The sequence below is a fragment of the Ranitomeya imitator genome, chromosome 7 (assembly GCF_032444005.1).
Source record: "Ranitomeya imitator isolate aRanImi1 chromosome 7, aRanImi1.pri, whole genome shotgun sequence".
Taxonomy (NCBI): domain Eukaryota; kingdom Metazoa; phylum Chordata; class Amphibia; order Anura; family Dendrobatidae; genus Ranitomeya; species Ranitomeya imitator.
In genome coordinates this window covers 14,775,483-14,792,308 of record NC_091288.1, presented here as the reverse complement: position 1 = coordinate 14,792,308, position 16,826 = coordinate 14,775,483, and the positions used below count along the sequence as shown (strand labels likewise).

At 47.5% G+C, this 16,826-nt stretch overlaps 1 protein-coding gene across 2 annotated transcripts in view; it reads left to right on the top strand.

Moving 5' to 3' along the window:
- ASIC4 (acid sensing ion channel subunit family member 4) overlaps positions 1–8,187 on the top strand; it is a 288,082-nt gene extending 279,895 nt beyond the window's left edge. For both annotated transcript variants that reach the window (XM_069732768.1, XM_069732769.1), the window contains exons 8-10: positions 69–148; positions 230–334; positions 4,441–8,187. In XM_069732768.1, coding sequence (XP_069588869.1) covers positions 69–148; positions 230–334; positions 4,441–4,554 — 299 coding nt within the window. In that variant the 3' untranslated portion in view covers positions 4,555–8,187. The remainder of the gene's footprint in view (positions 1–68; positions 149–229; positions 335–4,440) is intronic.
- The last annotated feature ends 8,639 nt before the right edge of the window (positions 8,188–16,826 follow it).

The following is a 16,826-nucleotide window of genomic DNA, read 5'->3' as shown; positions in this document are numbered from 1 at the left end:
ATCGGGATGTAGGCCACGTCGGACTGTCTTATCCTCACGTGGACATGTCCTTTTATCTCGTCCTTCAGGAGACATCGGAGGTCAGATGGGTCTATTTATCGGAGCCAGTATCCTGACCATCCTGGAGATCTTCGATTACGTCTACGAGGTGAGTTACAGTAGTCGGTGGTATCCATCTCATCCCCCGTGCCTCTGCTATGACGCCTGACTTGTATCTTCTACTCTGTAGCTGATACGTGATAAAGTGAACAAACTATTTCGGAGAAAACCCTCGCCCACCAGAAAGCCGAAAGAAAACATTTCAACGCTCGCCATGGATGACCTGAATGACCAGGTACGGAGCGGTGGCTACACAGGAAAGAATGGGGGGCACTCAGACATATAGGAAATATTGGAAGTGCTACAGGGGATGGGGGAGTTTGGGAAGTTGGGACAAGTGGAAGATCGATAACGGCTACTTCTCCAAATTCCTGCCAGTCATGTATGCAACACTTACTCCTCTAGTATGTGGCTCCTCAGTCCTTGCCAAGAATAGTGTCACGGGGCTACCGCGACAGAGGTTCCAGAGAACCGCAGCGCTCTGGGCCTCATTCACACACAGTGAACAGAAGCTCTTCACCTGTATTCTGACCTGGCTACTTTGTGCCAGCAGTGCAGGAGTTAACCTTATTGCTGAGTAGCTGAGAGCTGGGTCTGTCTCAGCTGAAGTAGATTTTGGTAATCTGATCCTCTAGACCCAGTCCTGACTTCAGCTATTGTCAGTGATCAGTTCTACTGCCTGGCTTGGAGGTTGAAGGAGCGTAGTGTTGGTGTTGGAGGTTTATTTATTGAGATTGGTGTCTGCAGTTTTGGTTGCATGTTAAACCTGTTTTCCTTCCTAAGTTTATTCCTTCTCTTCCCTTCTCTGTGTTTCCTCTGTGGTTGTGTGAGTATTTGGTGAGTTTGAGAGGGAAAGCCAGGGCCCCATTTAAGTGGTAGGGACAGGAGCGGGTCCCAGTACGCCATCCTGCCCCTTTATTGCCGTTTATGGCGTGACAAATAGTATATGGCTCCTCAGTCCTTGCCAATAATCTTCTTTGCTGCCATCCTAGGTGGGTTGTGGGTTATTTGGTTGATTTGTTGTTCCATTGTTTGATTGGTCAGTTCATAGAACCACTGGTTTGCCAATCGATTGGTTGAGCTAATTTCCAGGGGATCATAAGAATGACTGCCCAGTATTTGTGTATAAGAAGCTCAGCAATAGATGATAATAATAATAATAATCTTTATTTTTATATAGCGCTAACATATTCCGCAGCGCTTTACAGGTTGCACACATTATTGTCGCTGTCCCCGTTGGGGCTCACAATCTAAATTCCCTATCAGTATGTCTTTGGAATGTGGGAGGAAACCGGAGTACCCGGAGGAAACCCACGCAAACACGGAGAGAACATACAAACTCTTTGCAGATGTTGTCCTTAGTGGGGCTTGAACCCAGGACTCCAGCGCTGCAAGGCTGCTGTGCTAACCACTGCGCCACCGTGCTGCCCTTACTGCTCTTTACTGATCATGCGATCATAGTGCTGAACATGATCACCAAAAGTAAATGCCACTGTCCGAAGAGGTGAGTCCACAGAAACATGTTGTCACGGATGTGTCAGAGGCTGCAGACCATTGCACTGCATCTGTCTGCAGAAGGTCTCAGCAGTTTGCTTTGCGACTTCTGCCTGGTCATTCTGATACTAGGACCCATTGTCCACTTCCCCCATCTCTAATGGTCACACCTGGATCTGGGTGTTTATAACTCCCAACTTCCTGTTGGGGGTTCTGGGTGATATTTGCATTTCCCTGTTGAGGCTTGGAGCTGTAGCAGTTGGCTATCGTCCTCTCTGGAGTTTGGAGGACGTTGGTGTTTCTCTCTTGAGTCTACTCAAGCTAAGTGTTCCATTTGTCTCGCTTGTCTATCCCAGTTGTCTTTAGCGGTAGTGGGGATTGACTAGCGCTCATCCTGTCCTTCCTAGTGCAGGGCTTATCACCAGGGTCAGGCATCCTGCTCAGCGATAGGTGCGGAACCTATATAGGGACGATAGGGCAAACAGGATGACATTAGATCTGTCTAGGGGTCTCCACTCCCCCCCCCCCTTCCCTAGTGTTTGGTTCCCTTTCCCTTATCCCTTCATGTTGCACTTATCCTTTCCTACACATACGATGTGAAATATTTTACATCGCCATTGTGCAACGTGTGTTTTTCTTGCACTGCATAAAGCTGAACTCTACATTTGTAGCATTTACCGTATATACTCGAGTATAAGCCGAGATTTTCAGCCCAAATTTTTGGGCTGAAAGTGCCCCTCTCGGCTTATACTCGAGTCAAGGTGGGTGGCAGGGTCGGCGGGTGAGGGGGAGAGGGCGCTGAGGCATACTCACCTAGTCCTGGCGATCCTGGCGCTCCCCCTGCCGTCCCACGGTCTTCGGTGCTGCAGTTCTTCCCCTCTCCAGCGGTCACGTGGGACCGCTCATTAGAAAAATGAATAGGCGGCTCCACCTCCCATAGGGGTGGAGCCGCGTATTCATTTCTCTAATCAGCTGTGCCGGTGACCGCTGATAGAGGAAGAAGCTGCGGCACCGAAGACAGCTGTGACAGGCGGGGGCAGCGTCAGGATCGCTGGGACTAGGTAAGTATTTTATATTCACCTGTCCGTGTTCCAGCCGCCGGGCGTCGCTCCATCTTCCCAGCGCCTCCATCTTCCCGGCGTCTGCGCTCTGACTGTTCAGGTCAGAGGGCGAGATGACGCATATAGTGTGCGCGGCGCCCTCTGCCTGATCAGTCAGAGCAGAGACGCCGGGAAGATGGAGGCGCCGGGACCGGACGCTGGGAGCTGCAAGCAAGAGAGGTGAGTATGTGTTTTTTTTTTTTTTTATTGCAGCAGCAGCAGCGGCACAGATTTATGTGGAGCATCTATGGGACAAAATGAACGGTGCAGAGCAGATATGGGGCACAGATATGGGGCAATAATGAACGGTGCCGAGCACAGTATGGGGCACAGCTATGGGACAAAATGAACGGTGCAGAGCATATATGGGGCACAGATATGGGGCAATAATGAACGGTGCAGAGCATATATGGGGCACAGATATGGGGCAATAATGAACGGTGCAGAGCATATATGGGGCACAGATATGGGACAATAATGAACGGTGCCAAGCACAGTATGGGGCACAGCTATGGGACAGTAATGAACGGTGCAGAGCATATATGGGGCACAGATATGGGACAATAATGAACGGTGCCGAGCACAGTATGGGGCAGAGCTATGGGACAAAATGAACGGTGCAGAGCATATATGGGGCACAGATATGGGGCAATAATGAACGGTGCAGAGCATATATGGGGCACAGATATGGGGCAATAATGAACGGTGCCGAGCACAGTATGGGGCACAGCTATGGGACAGTAATGAACGGTGCAGAGCATATATGGGGCACAGATATGGGACAATAATGAACGGTGCCGAGCACAGTATGGGGCACAGCTATGGGACAAAATGAACGGTGCAGAGCACAGTATGGGGCAGAGCTATGGGACAAAATGAACGGTGCAGAGCATATATGGGGCACAGATATGGGGCAATAATGAACGGTGCAGAGCATATATGGGGCACAGATATGGGGCACAATGAACGGTGCAGAGCATATATGGGGCACAGATATGGGGCAATAATGAACGGTGCAGAGCACAGTATGGGGCACAGCTATGGGACAAAATGAACGGTGCAGAGCATTGTATATGGGGCACAGATATGGGGCAATAATGAACGGTGCCGAGCACAGTATGGGGCACAGCTATGGGGCAATAATGAACGGTGCAGAGCACAGTATGGGGCACAGCTATGGGACAAAATGAACGGTGCAGAGCACTATATGGGGCACAGCTATGGGACAAAATGAACGGTGCAGAGCACTGTATGGCACAGCTATGGGACAAAATGAACGGTGCAGAGCACTATATGGCACAGCTATGGGGAAATAATGATCTATTTTTATTTTTGAAATTCACCGGTAAATGCTGCATTTCCACCCTAGGCTTATACTCGAGTCAATAAGTTTTCCCGTTTTTTTGTGGCAAAATTAGGGGGGTCGGCTTATACTCGGGTCGGCTTATACTCGAGTATATACGGTACCACAAGTGATGAGACCTTTTGAAATCGCAGAGGCACCTGAGCCCAGGTGTTGCTGCTTCCTCTGCACCCCCTTATCCTATCTCCGGCCAACTCTACTCTAGTGATCATATTGGTTGTTTTCCACCTCACACCAGCATATAGTAGGATATGTAGTAGGATAGGCACACTATGTAACATTTGGGATGTGATCAAGCCAAAAGGAAAATAGATTTCATGTATTGTTGACTTTAAACATTTTAAGACAGTGGACTAGATAAACAATTTCTTGATTTCTATCTAGAGCTCCACCGAGACCCAAGGACGACATCCAGAAGGCGCCTACGGCACCACGATGCTCCCCAACCATCATCGGCATTACACACACCATGGTGTATTTGAGGACTTTGCCTGCTAGACACATAATGGTGAGGTTGTACCCACCAAAACCAACTTTTGTTTTCCGACAGAGGCAAAAACATATTATGATTCCTCTGAAGAAATTGGGAAATAACCCTAACACCTACGTTTGGATGAACTGGAATTGTCAAGTACTTATATAATGCAGGAAGATCTTAAGAACCTCCTTAGAGGGTGAGATATAACACCTGCGAATATCCAGGACATCATGATGCATCTTCTTTGCTCCAGTCCGTAGAGCTCGTTCCTCTGCAGAGTTGGGTGGGTCGTCATTAAATCTATAGCACTGGTTTCAGATCGGATCTTCTTTACTTGAGTTTTTACTCTTCGTCCATCTACATTTCACACTGAGGATTGGATGAAAACATCGAGGAGTCCACAATAAGAGTAAAGCAGGTTTAGATGTCATCATGTAATGTGCGCAATGTATGGTATAGAGTTACAGGTCACGACTGGTTTCAGAACATGATGGTTTGTAGATAGACTTCTCCGAGGAGCACAGTCACCAAATCGCCAGGTGTTTATTAATATTTATACTCCTTTTATATAGTTCAAAAATCCAGGCACAATGACTAAACAGGTGTAACATTCAGAATATCTACACATAAAGCACACCCACTCTTCAATATACTCGAAAACTGTAAGAAAGATGGACAGTCCACCGCCTCCTACCTTCATATCTACGGTAGGTTTCTCTTTCTTTCTAGGACCACCAATGTCTAGTTTCAACTAACAGGTTCCTCAAGTTTTCAATGCTTTCCAAGCTTTTCCAGACAAAAAAATGAAATGGTGACCATCTACATATTTTTTTAGGGACTTACATTCCCACAAGACCCATTGAGAGCTGCCTTATTCCTACCAGTACACCACCACAGAAATATGGAAATATAAATGTCCTACAGTCTTGGGAAAAGCTTTCCGAATTGTTAGAATTAGTTGATAAATCTGTGATAGGACAACTATGGTGAGACTATTAGAAGTCTTTAGATGTGTGGATGTATGTACCAATGTCGGAAGTTTTCAGAAGATGCTGAAGGACTCAAGGGTCTCGATACATGATAGATAGGTCTTAAGTTGATAATGAAGTACAATGAGAACACAATGGCTAATAAAGAATTGAGAAATCAATATAAGAAAGGTTAGTGAGCTCCAAAACCAAAGAGGATTTACATCGATGGTTAAGGTTTCATGGACCATAAATATAAGACCATGAGTGTTGTACCATCATACACTAACAACATATAGATGAAAAGGTAGACCAATTACTAAAGGGGGTCCCATATTAATTGTAGAACAGGTGGAGAACCTTCACTGGGGAAGTTTGAATAGGCTTCACACTCGCCCAGATCACAAGGACCAGTTCAGTAGAATGGGACAGTACTGGAGAAGAAGATACTGAGGAACGAGGGACTGGTGGGGGACGTGCATTTCAGAGAGGGCACTTGGACTATGGGTTATGGTGGACACTTAGTGGAGATGTCGCCTTACAGAAGACATATTGGTAAAGGGTTTGCATTCTTCAGATGTGGCAGAATATTGGTGACCTACTGGAAGAACAGACATACGGAGCTCTACTAGGTACACGGAGAGGTCAATAGACGAGTAAGATGTTAAAGATGGCAACGGAGTCACGTGCAATCAGGAAAGGACTGGGAGCTCGGAAAGCACCAATGATGGTGGAGCAGTCATGTCAGCTAAAAAGCCAGAGAGTCGTAGTCGGTAAGGGTACAGGTGGAGGGTCTACATGTGACTTCGAAAATGACAGTGGTGGGCTCGTACAGATGGGCATGAGCGAAGCTAAGAGTGTGGTAAACATAGCAGACAATGGGGGTCCACAAGTGGAAGTCAGGGACTTTTCTGCCTTGAAGTTGATGGAAGGTGCAGGAGCGGAGCCCCGGGCAGGGAATGAAGGTGGAGTCCCCAAATAGGTCAGTATGAATGCCACACATATCATGCCAACGCTGGGAAAGAATTGAACTTAACTGGAGAAGTCTGGAAAGAAAATGATTTTACAGAAAGAAGGTCATACTATAAAAAAATGTTACTAAATCTAAGTTATTGAAGTGCCTGGTTAGAGAGAGTAATGGACCAGACCCCAAAAACTAAGCAGGGTCCCGAAGAACCGGAGGGCGGACGGCAATTCTGGGTGAAGTCCAATGGAAGCATAGTCTCACATTGGAGACCAGGAGTTTGGGGTTTGGTAATTATGAAAATGTCTCTATATCCCATGGATGAATTACAGATACAATCACCACAAATATATTTATTGCGACATTAAGATATATTTATAGAAAATATCGAGCATAAAAAAAAACTATAGATTTATATTTTTCACGCCTTTCAGAGGAGCTTGTCTTTTAAATGCGAGCTCTCCATTGGAACATCCATTGGAAACATAGCCGGGGATTCACTCCTGGTTTACAACTTTATCCAAGCTCCCCCTTCCTGTCAATACCCCAGGGGAAAAACAGAGGGGGCATCCTGATCTTTGCCCCTGTTCCTGGCACAGGGTCCATAGCTGGCCACATGGGCTAATCATATGGTACGTACATAGCTGGCCACATGGGCTAATCATACAGTGCGTACATAGCTGGCCACATGGGCTAATCATACAGTGCGTACATAGCTGACCACATGGGCTAATCATACGGTACGTACATAGCTGGCCACATGGGCTAATCATACAGTGCGTACATAGCTGGCCACATGGGCTAATCATACAGTGCGTACATAGCTGACCACATGGGCTAATCATACGCTACGTACATAGCTGGCCACATGGGCTAATCATATGGTACGTACATAGCTGGCCACATGGGCTAATCATACGCTACGTACATAGCTGGCCACATGGGCTAATCATACGGTACATACATAGCTGGCCACATGGGCTAATCATACAGTACGTACATAGCTGACCACATGGGCTAATCATACAGTGCGTACATAGCTGACCACATGGGCTAATCATACGGTACGTACATAGCTGGCCACATGGGCTAATCATACGCTACGTACATAGCTGGCCACATGGGCTAATCATACAGTGCGTACATAGCTGGCCACATGGGCTAATCATACGGTACGTACATAGCTGGCCACATGGGCTAATCATACAGTGCGTACATAGCTGGCCACATGGGCTAATCATACGGTACGTACATAGCTGGCCACATGGGCTAATCATACGGTACGTACTCTGTCATGAAGGATATTTCCTCCGGCTGGAACTTGGCTCAGAAATTAATGTAGAAAAAAATTGTGATGGTAAGATGGGCATCTAAAGGGGTCTTTTTTTTCCCACCCCTGCTCATAGGCTGAGAGAGGTATTGCAGGAAAGCACTATTCATATCCAGGAAGCTTAGCTGCAGTACCAGACTCCGCATGTGGACAGGCGCGGAGCTTTTTTTGTTTTTCTAATGTCTAATGACCCCTTTAATTCTACGAGGAGGCAGGGAGGGTGGGCTAATATTCTGGACACAGATTCAGCTACCGTGGTCCATCTCTCTCATCCCCCCGAGTGGTCCCTGTCCGGTCCCATGTAATGACGGGGTTTGGAGTAAAAGACTTTGTTTTGATTGTACAATATTTTAATGTTAAAACTATAAAATAAAAAGTATTTTTAAGTGTTTATGTTTCCTATCATCATTTGTGTCTAATGGGTCACGTGTCCGATCAGAGAGACGCAGATCAGGTCACTTTTGATGACACATTCCCTTTAAGGCGATCATGTGTGATACCATCAGCTGACTTGTTGTATCTAAGCCTATCAGATGTGATACTGTGTGCACAGGGCTGCCACTAGAAATTTCGGGGCCCCATACTGGCAAAATTTTCGGGGCCCCCTTGAGACTCCGCCCAGGCTCCACCCCAGCCCCGCCTCCAGGCTCCACCCCTCGAACTGTCCACAGTCCCACCGCTCTCTCTTGGAAAAACTCCACTTCTCACCAATCACACATTAACAGTTCCCATCACCAGATCACACATATAGCCGGCAGCTTTTGTTTTGGCCAAAAGATTTTTAAGCCGCCACCATAACACGGTAGACACTTTTGGCCGGGCCCTACTCTGCTGTAACCTATTAAATATTTGTTAAAATATGCAATACAATTTAGGTATATTTTTATTTATTTTTCAATTTTTAAAATGCCCAATAATATCACATAGAAGGAACAAATACCACAACACTATGACCAGATGACATATTACCACCACAGTGATCGAATAATATCACATACAAGGAACAAATACCACAACACCATGACCAGACCACATATTACCACCACATAGTGACTGAATACTACAATTCTGATCAGTAATTTTTAAAAAAGCACCATACTATCACCATAAGTGCCATTATACACAGGAGATCCGTACTTAGTATGCAGTGTCTGTGTACAGATAATATAGTGATCACTAGTGAAATTATACACAGGAGCTCTGTATACAGTGTATAGTGTCAGTGTATAGGTAACACACTGACTCACCAGTGACGTCTCTAGGTGAAGTCCTTCATCTTTCATCCAGCACAGACCGCCATCATTTCATCCAGCCAGGACTTCTCTCTGCAGGAAATAACACAGTTATCTCGAGCTCCGCTTGCAAAACACATTACTTAATTTTTCACAACTTCTACATTACACCACATGAAGAAGGCGACATAGTATCACTCTATACAGTAACAGGACCGCCCCCCATTTAAAACAGTATACTCAAAAAATAAAATAAATACATCACTGCAGTAATAATATCCCTAAATTAGCCCCTATGGTATTAATAATATCACCCAGCCTGGCCCCGTGTGTCTCATTCCTGGCGTCAGCCAGATATTCTCCCATCCTGCCCTCATGAGTATCCATTCTGCCCCATATGATCTCCTTATCCTGCCCCATATGATCTCTCCATCCTGCCCCATCTGTCTCCATCATATCCATCCTGCCCCATGATCCTGCACGATCTGTCTCCAATTCTGCCCCCAGTGTCTCCAATCATGCCCCATGTCTCCATTCTGCCCCCTATGTCTCCAACCATGCCCCCATGTCTGCAATCCTGACACTTGTCTCCAATCATGCCCCCTGTGTCTCCATTCTGCCCCATCTGTCTCCAATCCTGCCCCATCTGTCTCCAGTCATGCCCCCATGTCTTTCATCCTGCCCCGTGTCTCCAATCATGCCCCGTATCTCCATTCTGCCCCGTGTCTCGCATTCTGCCCCTGGGTCTCACAGTCTGCCCCTGTGTCCAGCATTCTGCACCTGTCACTGTGTCCAGCATTCTGCCCCTGTCACTGTGTCCAGCATTTCTGCCCCACTGTGTCCAGCATTCTGCCCCAATGTCCAGCATTCTGCCCCTGTCACTGTGTCCAGTATTTCTGCCCCTGTCTCCAGCATTCTGCCCCACTGTGTGTCCAGCATTCTGCCCCACTGTGTGTCCAGCATTCTGCCCCACTGTGTGTCCAGCATTCTGCCCCACTGTGTGTCCAGCATTCTGCCCCACTGTGTGTCCAGCATTCTGCCCCACTGTGTCCAGCATTTCTGCCCCTGTGTGTCCAGCATTCTGCCCCACTGTGTCCAGCATTCTGCCCCACTGTGTGTCCAGCATTTCTGCCCCTGTCTCCAGCATTCTGCCCCACTGTGTGTCCAGCATTCTGCCCCACTGTGTCCAGCATTTCTGCCCCTGTGTCCAGCATTTCTGCCCCTGTGTCCAGCATTTCTGCCCCTGTGTGTCCAGCATTCTGCCCCACTGTGTCCAGCATTGTGCCCCACTGTGTGTCCAGCATTTCTGCCCCTGTGTGTGTCCACCATTCTGTCCCACTGTGTCCAGCATTTCTGCCCCTGTGTCCAGCATTTTTGCCCCACTGTGTCCAGCATTTCTGCCCCACTGTGTCCAGCATTTCTGCCCCTGTGTGTCCAGCATTCTGCCCCACTGTGTCCAGCATTCTGCCCCACTGTGTGTCCAGCATTTCTGCCCCTGTCTCCAGCATTCTGCCCCACTGTGTGTCCAGCATTCTGCCCCACTGTGTCCAGCATTTCTGCCCCTGTGTCCAGCATTTCTGCCCCTGTGTCCAGCATTTCTGCCCCTGTGTGTCCAGCATTCTGCCCCACTGTGTCCAGCATTCTGCCCCACTGTGTGTCCAGCATTTCTGCCCCTGTGTGTGTCCAACATTCTGTCCCACTGTGTCCAGCATTTCTGCCCCTGTGTCCAGCATTTTTGCCCCACTGTGTCCAGCATTTCTGCCCCACTGTGTCCAGCATTTCTGCCCCTGTGTCCAGCATTCTGCCCCACTGTGTCCAGCATTTCTGCCCCACTGTGTGTCCAGCATTTCTGCCCCTGTGTGTGTCCACCAGTCTGTCCCACTGTGTCCAGCATTTCTGCCCCTGTGTCCAGCATTTCTGCCCCACTGTGTCCAGCATTTCTGCCCCACTGTGTCCAGCATCCTGCCCCCATTGTGTCCAGCATCCTGCCCCACTGTGTCCAGCATTTCTGCCCCACTGTGTCCAGCATTTCTGCCCCACTGTGTCCAGCATTTCTGCCCCACTGTGTCCAGCATTTCTGCCCCTGTGTGTCCACATTTCTGCCCCACTGTGTCCAGCATTCTGCCCCACTGTGTCCACCATTCTGCCCCACTGTGTCCGGCATTTCTGCCACTGTGTCCAGCATTCTGCCCCACTGTGTCCACCATTCTGCCCCTGTGTGTCCACCATTCTGTCCCACTGTGTCCAGCATTTCTGCCCCACTGTGTCCAGCATTTCTGCCCCACTGTGTCCAGCATTCTGCCCCACTGTGTCCACCATTCTGCCCCACTGTGTCCGGCATTTCTGCCCCTGTGTGTCCAGCATTCTGCCCCACTGTGTCCACCATTCTGCCCCTGTGTGTCCACCATTCTGCCCCTGTGTGTCCACCATTCTGCCCCACTGTGTCCAGCATTTCTGCCCCACTGTGTCCAGCATTTCTGCCCCACTGTGTCCACCATTCTGCCCCTGTGTGTCCACCATTCTGCCCCTGTGTGTCCACCATTCTGCCCCTGTGTGTCCACCATTCTGCCCCACTGTGTCCAGCATTTCTGCCCCTGTGTGTCCACCATTCTGCCCCACTGTGTCCACCATTCTGCCCCACTGTGTCCAGCATTTCTGCCCCTGTGTGTCCACCATTCTGCCCCTGTGTGACCAGCATTTCTGCCCCTGTGTGTCCATCATCCTGCCCCCCGGGCCCCCCTGGATCGCAGCAGCTCTCAAAGAAAAAAAAAAAACACAACTTCTTACCTGGCCAAGCTCCAGCGCCGGGTGAAGCTCCCTCCAGGCTCCACACAGACGCACTCGCCGCCGGGCTGACGTCAGACGCCGGCGGCGGCGAGTGCGCACTGCGGCCCTATTCAGCCGCCAGCCTCAGACTGGCTGGCGGCTGTTAACTATTGACGTGCGGGCGCGGGCCCGCACGTCAATAGTGTGCCGCTGCCGCAGCGCCTGCAGGGGGGGCCCGGTGACCAGATGAGACGGGGCCCGATGCGGGCCCCCTCTGCTCACCGGGCCCCATACGCCAGTCACGGCTGTCATGCCCTGATGGCGGCCCTGTGTGTGCACTGCGCCGCCCATATGACCTGGATACCAGGCACGAATGATATTTATGGACCACGTGTTGCACATTACAGACATCCCCTTTAAGGAAACCTTCTGTACGATGAAAAATAACAAATATTTCCAAGTCCATAATGGATGCCAGTAAGTAAAGCACATAAACATCTTTCTTGTTTTCTGATTTCAGCTCCGGGAGATGGAGGTGATAATGAGGAATATCGATATAAATAAACTATTTGTTTACCGGGGATACAAAAGTATTATTAGAGGAGCAGATGTAGGGGGTGAAGAATTGGGTGAGGGGTTTCTATAGAAACAGTAGTAATAATTGGAATTAATGCATTATACATTGCACTTTGCACAATATTAAACAGTATATTTATAGGTGCTGTACAGCATTTTAAAAAAAATTGAGGAAACAGCGCCTCCCCTGTCCATAGGTTGTGTCTGGAATTGCAGTTTATCTTCAGCAAAGTGAAAGGTTCTGGGTTGCAATTCCACATACAACCTGTGGGCAGGTGTGGCGCTGGGTTCGGAAGAAAGCGGCCATGTTTTTTTCATTTACCCCCCTTCACTTTGGTCCCAAGTTTACAATTCTAAAACCACTTTCAATAAGAAATGATGAGCAGAATAACTGTCCAGCTCAGCTGCATTGTGAATAGTAATCTGAAATAAATATATTCTCTCACTAGAGGCGCAAACTCTTTCCCCCATGCTTTACACTGCAGCTGTGCTTCCACTGACAAGCAAAAGGGTAACAATGTTCTGAGCTTCTGACTTTCAGGCTCCAGATCTCATCATCCTCTACCGCTTCCATCATGAGACTTCCATCATTTCATAGACAATCATCTTTCCTATCTCATACATAAATGTGACTTCCCGCTATTTAGCGTATGATTAGTGATGCAGATTCTCGTCATGTCGCTGCATTGTTACTGTTTTACTCCTAAAGATCTAAATTTTAGTTTTTAGTATTGTGATTAGTGTTGAGCATTCCGATACTGCAAGTATCGGGTATCGGCCGATATTCGCTGTATCGGAATTCCGATACCGAGTTCCGATATTTTTGTGATATCGGAAATCGGAATCGGAAGTTCCTATAAGTTCCCAGTCATCTTCAGCGTGTGCGGTGCGTATGGTTCCCAGGGTCTGAAGGAGAGGAGATTCTGGGATCCATATTCATGTAAAAAATAAAGAATAAAAATAAAAAATATGGATATACTCACCCCTCCGACGAACCCTGTCTGTCACCGCTGCAAGCGTCTTCCTCCGTTCCTAAGAATGCAGAGAGTGAAGGACCTTTGATGACGTCGCGGTCAGGTTACCGCTGACCGCTCACGTGACCGCGACGTCATCGAAGGTCCTTCACTCTCTGCATTCTTAGGAACGGAGGCAGACGCTCGCAGCGGTGACAGACAGGGTTCGTCGGAGGGGTGAGTATATCCATATTTTTTATTTGTATTCTTTATTTTTCACATGAATATGGATGCCAGGGCCTGAAGGAGAGTTTCCTCTCCTCCAGACCCTGGGAACCATCCAGGATACATTCCGATATTTGTGTCCCATTGACTTGCATTGGTATCGGGTATCGGTATCGGCGATATCCGATATTTTTTGGACATCGGCCGATCCAATCCGATACCGATACTTTTGAATATCGGAAGGTATCGCTCAACACTAATTGTGATCCAAGAAGTATCGTTTCTCCTTGTGGAGAGTGACGTGATAAGCATGTCGAGGTGAGGAGACTTAAAGTTTTTAGTATTGTATAATTCCACCTTTGGCTTTTACCGCGGTCTGAATCCTTCTGGGCAGCTCTCGATCAGATTCAATCATGTCTCCACCGACATCTGATCCCAGGTCTCTTCTCCACGTTCCGCATGTTGGTGCACACTGGTCACTTGGGTCTGTACACAGCTTATTCTTCACCTCTACCCAGAAGTGTTGGATTGGGTTGAGGTCTGGGGACTGTGGGGACAATCAGCACCTCTACTTCATTGTCATTGACCCATTTTTTTGCCATGTTTCATGTCGTTGGTGCATATAGCTCAGCATTGAGATCACCATCGATCCTGGTCAAGTATCCAATCCCTTTGGCTGTGAATCAACCCCATATCATCAGGCTTCCTCCACCAAAACTTGACATTTCCTTCAATTTCTCCATCCTTTAGCTTCTTTTTCTCTTGTTTCTTCAACACCCATATGCAGCCATCAGAGCCGTCTATTGACTTTCATGTTATCGCTCCAAATTCTCCGTCTCCAATCTTCCACTTTTCAGACTTTTTAGGAAATTCAAGCTGACGCTTCTTATCATGATATCAAAGTCGAGTCATCCTTACCTTTCTTCGGGCCACCATTCCAGACTTGTGTAATGTACATCACACGGTGCTTCCATGGACGTCCTTTACGAAGCATAGAAGCCTCCTCCACTGCCATGTTTGTCACACCAGAACTGATGGACGTTGTGATGAGCCGACTTGTTGGCTTCTGAACGGATGGACGGATTTCATTTCATATCTTCCAGCTGTCATGGCGCTCACATGATTCAGTTTGGCAATTTTCTTGGCCGATAGCCCACCATCGATGAGCTGGATGTTGCGGTTTCTTTTTCTTGGGAAATCTTCATGGTGGCTCCTCGATTCGAACCATTGACCTTTCTCTTCGGAATCATCTTAATAACACACGGAGCTATTAGGGAATGTGAGAACAGGTTGTAATTTGTAATATTCAGGAAGAAAAAGACTTTTCCACCACCAGGAGCAAAACAATAACAATGCAGCGACATGATGAGAATCTGCACATTAATGTATGAGATAGAAAAGATGATTGTCTATAAAATGATGGCGGTCTCATGTCAGGAGCAGTGGAGGATGGTGAGATCTGGAGCCTCAAAGTCAAAAGGTCAAAACATTGTTCCCCTTTTGCTCGTCACTGTACAGACATTACTGCTTAGCAGGAGAATTATAAACTACCGGCAGCTCCATCACCAATGACAGCGACGATTCCCAGGTAAGTGCCGGCGCGGACTGACCGACTGCAGGATAATGTCCTTTGTTACGCAGAAGTATTTGCAGCCTTTACTTTTGAAGTCGGGTGTTCAGTCTCATCCGGAGCCAAAATTACGGTGCCTGCAACTTAATAGAGCGAGCGCTGTACAGACACTGAGCCAGCAGGAGCTGCTATAATGGGAGAACTCTGGGCTAAGAGCAAGCAAACGACTACGGCACCTGACATCATATCAGCCAGTTTCCACTCTCTAGCTCAGAGACAACTGAAAATTAGAGATGCAGAAGGGAAAACTAGCGAGAAATGTAGAATACAAGTCACACAATGGACATAAAGAGTGACATTTCCTGCATTGATTTGCCAATAAAAATTGTGAGGGGGGGTGGGGGTGTTATTATTTAGAAAGGTAAAAGAAATATATTTTTAGGATTGCAGGTTCTAGCCCCACTGCCAGGATTTGAACTTGCGATCACTTGATCACTGGTATAATGCACTACACTACTTCTGTATTTCAGTGTATAGCCCAGTGAGCACTAACAAAGCAGACATTGACAGCCATGAAAGCCCACCAATTACTTTACGTGGGGGCACAAGGTGAGACAGAGAGGCATCTTTCCATCTAACTGCTTAGATGCTGTTGTCTGTATTGATCGCAGCATCTAAGAGGTTGATCTGCCAAGATCTGATACAGCAGCAGTTATAGGCGAGTGTTCGCAGTATAACACAGCCGGCATCCACCAAGTATGGAAAGGGCACATTTCCTGCACTCGCTCCCTAGAATTCCTGAGCACAACCGCACTACTTTGTGTGTTTAGAGGAGTTGGGGGTTTCCTTAAGTGAGAATTTTATGCCATTTGCAAAGCCTGCTAGAATAAAGCAACATGTGAATGCATACTACCCTTACTATAGGCAAGGTAACATAGTAACATAGTAACATAGTTAGTAAGGCCGAAAAAAGACATTTGTCCATCCAGTTCAGCCTATATTCCATCATAATAAATCCCCAGATCTACGTCCTTCTACAGAACCTAATAATTGTATGATACAATATTGTTCTGCTCCAGGAAGACATCCAGGCCTCTCTTGAACCCCTCGACTGAGTTCGCCATCACCACCTCCTCAGGCAAGCAATTCCAGATTCTCACTGCCCTAACAGTAAAGAATCCTCTTCTATGTTGGTGGAAAAACCTTCTCTCCTCCAGACGCAAAGAATGCCCCCTTGTGCCCGTCACCTTCCTTGGTATAAACAGATCCTCAGCGAGATATTTGTATTGTCCCCTTATATACTTATACATGGTTATTAGATCGCCCCTCAGTCGTCTTTTTTCTAGACTAAATAATCCTAATTTCGCTAATCTATCTGGGTATTGTAGTTCTCCCATCCCCTTTATTAATTTTGTTGCCCTCCTTTGTACTCTCTCTAGTTCCATTATATCCTTCCTGAGCACCGGTGCCCAAAACTGGACACAGTACTCCATGTGCGGTCTAACTAGGGATTTGTACAGAGGCAGTATAATGCTCTCATCATGTGTATCCAGACCTCTTTTAATGCACCCCATGATCCTGTTTGCCTTGGCAGCTGCTGCCTGGCACTGGCTGCTCCAGGTAAGTTTATCATTAACTAGGATCCCCAAGTCCTTCTCCCTGTCAGATTTACCCAGTGGTTTCCCGTTCAGTGTGTAATGGTGATATT